The 6,000-nt window shown below is 39.5% G+C and overlaps 1 protein-coding gene across 11 annotated transcripts in view; it reads right to left on the bottom strand.

Annotated features, from left to right (window-relative positions):
* Nucleotides 1–213: 213 nt before the first annotated feature.
* Nucleotides 214–6,000, bottom strand: part of chrm2a (cholinergic receptor, muscarinic 2a) — a 93,942-nt gene continuing 88,155 nt past the window's right edge. For all 11 annotated transcript variants that reach the window (XM_067391361.1, XM_067391368.1, XM_067391360.1 and 8 more), the window contains one exon: nt 214–1,912. In XM_067391361.1, coding sequence (XP_067247462.1) covers nt 368–1,861 — 1,494 coding nt within the window. In that variant the 5' untranslated portion in view covers nt 1,862–1,912 and the 3' untranslated portion in view covers nt 214–367. The remainder of the gene's footprint in view (nt 1,913–6,000) is intronic.

The following is a 6,000-nucleotide window of genomic DNA, read 5'->3' as shown; positions in this document are numbered from 1 at the left end:
TAGCACTTCTTTTCCTCCTTTTGTGACATGCATCACATCTATGTTTGCAAAGTGCTACAACAGACTATCTATATATAAAAAAACAATGAATGCAAACACACACCTGCCCAGACACGATCTGAGGACTGCATTTTCTGCACTTATTTTAGAGGAAAATCTGACTTAACCGTGTCTGATTTGTATCTGACAAAAAAATTAAAGTAGGATGACGGGTGTTGTTGGGCCAGTTTTATAATGGCCGACGACTTGAATTGGTTTTACTTCCTTATGACCTCTTCACACATACAAACACATCCACACATATACCTTAGTCACAAGAACACACACATGTAAAATATAACGCATGCACACACACTATGTTTGCTGCTCATCGGGTGGAGCGAATGTTCTTGTACTGGCAGAGCAGCAGCTGTTTGAAGGTCTTTTTGAAGGTGATGTTGCAGAGGGCGTAGCAGGCGGGGTTGATCGTGCTGTTGATGTAGCAGAGCCAGTATCCGATGGTCCACACGGTGTTGGGAATGCAGCTGGAGCAGAAGGTGTTGATGAGGACCATGACGTTGTAGGGCGTCCAAGTAGCCACGAACGCCACCAGGATGGCCATGATGGTGCGCGTGACCTTCTTTTCCCGAGAGGACGGCGCCTTTTTCTTCTTGGGCGGCTGCTTGGTCATCTTCACGATCTTCCTCGCCACGTGGTTCTGCCTCTCGGTCGCAGGGACGATCTCCACGGTCGCGTTCGAAGGCGCGTAGCAGTCTCCTTTTGGCGATTTGGTGATGATCTTGATGCACGTCAGTTTGGAGCCGCCAGCTTTGGCGCAATGCCTAGCAGGAGCCTGGTTGTCGTCCACTCTGGATGGTGCCGCGTCCTCCTTTTGATTGGTTATGCCGCCGCTGCCAGAGGTGGAGTCATTGGAGCTTTCTTTCTCCTCTGCGGGAACGCAGTTTCCTCTTCCGCCCTCTTCAGCCTCCGCTTCTCCGCTCGCTGTGGATGGCGCTTTGCCATTCTGGAGTTTGGCATCGTGCTGGTTGGCGGCGTCATCTGTTAGCTGGGTCTGTCCTCGGTCTGTTTCTTCAGCTGTTAGGTTGTTGTTGGTGGGTTTGTTGGCTGCGTTCTCACGGATCTGATTGGAAGAGGCCACATCGAGGTTGCCACCCGATGGCTTGCGGTTGTCCTTCTTGACGCGACTCTTGCTGGCGCGGGATATCTGCCAGTACAGCACCATCATGATAATGACAGGCAGGTAGAAAGCAGCTATGGCTGTGCCGAAGGTGACCGCGGCGTTGGAGAAGAACTGAATGTAGCACTCCTTCTCTGGCACTGTGCGCCCACCAACGATAAACTGCCAGAACAGGATCGCCGGAGCCCAGAGGATGAAAGACAACACCCATGCTGCGGCAATCATCATGCCTGCCATTTTGGTGGTCCTCTTCACCGGGTAGCTGAGCGGCTTGGTGACACAAAAGTAGCGATCAAAGCTGATGATCAGCAGGTTCATGACGGAGGCATTGCTAACCACATAGTCCAGCGCCAACCACAGGTCGCACACAACCGGACCTAGTGGCCAGTATCCAATCACAATGTAGACTGTGTACAAGTTCATAGAGCAAAGGCCAATGATGAGGTCAGCACAGGCCAGGCTAAACAAGAAGTAGTTGTTGACAGTCTGCAGGCTTCTGTTTACCTTGATGGAAAGCATGACCAAGATGTTCCCGATAACGGTCACCAGACTTAGTGAGCCGGCCACCAGTACAATGAACACCACCTCCACTGTCTTATATGGGCTCTCGTCCACTGTCTCCATGGTCTCGTTGCCCTCAGAGGCGTTCCAGAAGGTGAAGTTTATTGTATCCATGGTGTCCATGCTCAGGTACAGCTGGTCAGTTCACTATGGGCAGGATGTATGACTTCTGACCTATACAGGAGAGAGAGGAGATTTAGTGTTGCAAATTATGAAAAGTGATAAAACACTCTAATTGTGGTTGTTAAAAAACTCTAAAAAACTGAAAACAAACCAAGTTGGGTTGAAAATGGGCAAACACAGTGGTTGGGTTAAACAACTATTGTTTAAAAATCATTGTGTTGCTTGCTTAAAATGAACCCAAAATATGTTGGAAATAGCATTTACTGTATTAATAAGTTTAATGAATAATAATTGAGCAATAGACATTTATTAAATTGCTTATTAATAAATGTAATCCTTTTGATTATTATTGTTGCCTCTAGTAATTATGTGCCTGATTTTTAATTTCCAACCAATTTTGGGTTCATTTTAAGCCAGGCATATAGTAATTAAAAAAATAAAAAAATAGTTGGGTTAAATAAAACTACCCAGCATGTTGGGCAAACATTTAAACAACAAAAACCCAATTGCTGGGTTTGTCCATTTTCAATTCAACTTGGGTTGTTTTTCAAACCGGCATTTTTTTAGAGTGTAAGATAAGACAAATAATGCACTGTATGTAATTTACATAAATTAATTTCACAAACAGTACTGTGACTGTGACAATACCTTTGTAAAGTGATGGTATCAAAAGATAATAAATGTTATTGTTACAAATGTTATATTTACATGATTCTGAATGATTGCATGATTCCATAAGAGATTCCATTTTTTTTAAAAGGCATTAAACAAGTAGCCTGTTCACAATCAATAATTTGTCTTTTTATCACAATCAATAATAAGTCTTTTTATTAATATTTAAATATGCCTATTTGATTCTTTTAATTGTTAAGTGCTAAAATAATAATGTTTCTGCACTAGTTTTTAGAAAATATATTATGCATCAAAAAGTGAAATTATAATATTTTGGCGCTGAAATAACTGGCGCGCGCCTGTAAGGAGAAAGGGCGGGAAGCGCGTGAGGTGAGTGAGCGCCGCTCAGAGTTTACCTCGTCACAATAAGTTTATAAAGTAATAATTCTGATTTATAAAAATTAAAAATAACCGAATAACCACCTAAATAAACCCGATGAGGACATCTGCCAGTCGCACTTGTCAACAGAAAGTGATTCAGCATGGAGACAGACAGCGTTCGCCTGAGGGGATTCACGGATGTAGTGGCTCCCTGAAAAAGCTGCATAATCTCCCGTTCCAGAGCAATACATATTACAGTAAGTGTGTGATTTAATACGTTCCAGCTGTGTATTTCGCACATAGTCCGTCTAAACTTTACAATTTGAAACTAAGAAACTAATATTCAAGTCATATTTCAAAGAAACATGTGGTAAACTGGTTGGTCTCCATGGAAACAGCGGAGTAAGTTAGTTGGACCATATAAATTAATGTGATTTAATATTCGGTGTCTTCGTGTAATTGAACATTGAACCAATTATTTTTGGGCATTTTCGATGATCACACACTCGTAAAACATCTAATATCTGGTTAGAGTGCCAATTCATCATGTCAATTAAAACGTGAAGGGTATGATTTCAACTAATGTGAATAATGAAACGGATGAAAATAAGTGAAATTTTTAAGCACTGCTCGAACTTGAAAGCGTTCGTGGCTTTCAACTTCTGCTTTAAAGTCAACAAGCACGCGCACCGCGCTGTCTGATTCATCTCCAGCATTCAATTACACTGCGAGTGCGCGCGGGCGCGCACACGTCCGTTTACTCCAGTTCTGCTTTATGTACGCGCTGTCAAGAACCACAGTGGCTATGCCTATGTAGGGTTCTCGAATAGACTTATATGGTTGTTTGAAGATTAAATGTTTCATTATATGTTGCGTATTTGGTTTCTGGGTTCTTTACAGCATCAGAATCGAATTACTAAGTTCTATATAGAACTTAAAGTTATAAAAACACGTCCAGGTTACATTTCAGCCCAAAACCAAAAGAATTAGAAAATATATTATGCATCATAATGATTATGACCATTTAAGACTTTTTTTTAAAAATATAATTCTCATTGCATCTAATTAAAAATTACAGTACAAAGCTTTAAAAGTAATGCATACCTTAAAGGCAGATGTTTCCTTAAAATTTACAAAATTATTTTTTGTATCATATAACATTATATTATGTTATATTAATAACATTTTCTTCTTGTTTTGCAGTGAAGTAAGGTGATTTAGGGTGGAAATGTCTTATTCAGTTTCATGAAAATAGTGTCGGAGGGCAGAAAAATCTTAATGGTCCTAAAAATAGAAGACGCTGACATCTGTGCATCATGGATGACTGCACACAACAGGTTGTATGAATTCAGACTTGGTTCTGTAACCTTACAGCTGTTTGATCCTTTAGACTGAAAATATAAGAAAAACGACAAATTGGGACTGTCAGTTTAATCTCCCGCTTCTGGCTCAGTCGTGCCTTTCCTCTTTGTATTAAAAATCAGGATTAGAGCAAAGGAACGGTTCCCATATGAGCGCCATGGGGCAAAATTAACCTAATGCTTGTCTGTCTCTCTCTCTCTCTCTCTCTCTCTGTCTCTGTGAATGTGAATAGATACGAGTCCGGTAATGGTGATTAGAGGGAAGAGGTTATCAGTCTTACAGAGCGACAGTTCACTCTGTTTTTCTCCATTAAAACGGTGCCTTATTTGCTGCTTTTCCCCTGAACAGCCTCTGAATAACCAGAGAGAATTCACTTATCTCCAGTGCCAGAAAGCCCTAATCATGGCGTTAGCCACGGCACTAAGCCAAACTAATCCCTATAAAAACGCTCCATGTCCAGCAATCTGTGTTTTTAGAAGAGGCAAACAATGCAGACGGAGCCCGCTGTGTCTGCGGGGAGGAGTCAATAACCGCAACACGACACATCACTGCCCGCTACAGGCTATCTGCACTCCAGTACGCTACACAGTCATGTGTACACAAAGGCTCTGTTCCAAAGCCCAGTGAGCTGCCTTGCTGTCTGTATAGTCAGCTGCCTTCTAATGCATCTTAATTAACACAACAGTTTAGGGATGCTGTACATAAGCAGCAACTGTGTGCATCATATAAATAACTGTTTCCTAAGTACTCAACTCCATTAGAGTTTTATGTTAGCTTATTGATAAGTTAACCAAAAACTATTTATGTGTGTGTGTATATATATATATATATATATATATATATATATATATACACACACACACACTTTTGAATTTCTCCCTCTGGAAAAGCAAAAAAAAAAAGTTTATCTAATCTAATTTATCATTTTTTATTATAGTTTTAAGATTTCCAATTACCTTTTATTTTTATATTTGTAGTTGTCATGTTATTTTTAGTTACATTTTTATGTGCTTTTGTCATTTTATTAGTGGTTTTTTTATATATATATATATATAAATATATTGCTATTTTGGTTTAATTTATTTTTATTTCCGTTTTAGTTTTAGTTTTTATTTATTTCCAGTTAATAGTTTTAGTGCTTCAGCTTAAACTTTTTTCAGTTTCTAGATTTCATTTAGTTTATTTAATTTTATTTTGGCTTTATTTCAATTGGCAGAAATGTTTTTAATAGTTTTAGTTTTAGTTACCGATAATGACCCTGGCACACGCAAATGCATTTATATTTCAATTGAACTATTTTTTATTGATATTTCAGTATTGAATGAAATATATAATTTGAACAGTTCTCTCATTTTGACTGCCATCATGGTTCAAATATTTTACAGAGCGTGTTGCAATGCATAATGGGATCGCCTTATCCGTGAAGGACGCTGCTTCAGATTCGGCTGAAACATGAATCTTATCAGGTACTTTTTGCACACTGTAAAAAATGTTTTTTTCGAAGTTGTAAGCAAAGATTATTGGAATATGTTTTACAAGAAAACATACTTTGTTTTCTACATGCCTTTCATTTGTGAAATTTACTAGCAATTTCTGAGTGAAAACTGTAAAAGTAAAAGCAAACCCTACATCATTTTCAGTGTAGAAACCTGCATTTTTCAGAAGAGAGCTACTGTGCTGTGTTTTAGGAGACATCCTTTCTTCTGGCTTTCATCTACTTTTGAGCGCTCTCCTCTTCAGGCTGTTTGCAGGGCTCGTTTCGTTCGGCACATGTGAGATATTCT

Source organism: Chanodichthys erythropterus, chromosome 8, assembly GCF_024489055.1.
Source record: "Chanodichthys erythropterus isolate Z2021 chromosome 8, ASM2448905v1, whole genome shotgun sequence".
Taxonomy (NCBI): Eukaryota; Metazoa; Chordata; class Actinopteri; order Cypriniformes; family Xenocyprididae; genus Chanodichthys; species Chanodichthys erythropterus.
This window is presented reverse-complemented; position numbering and strand designations above follow the sequence as displayed.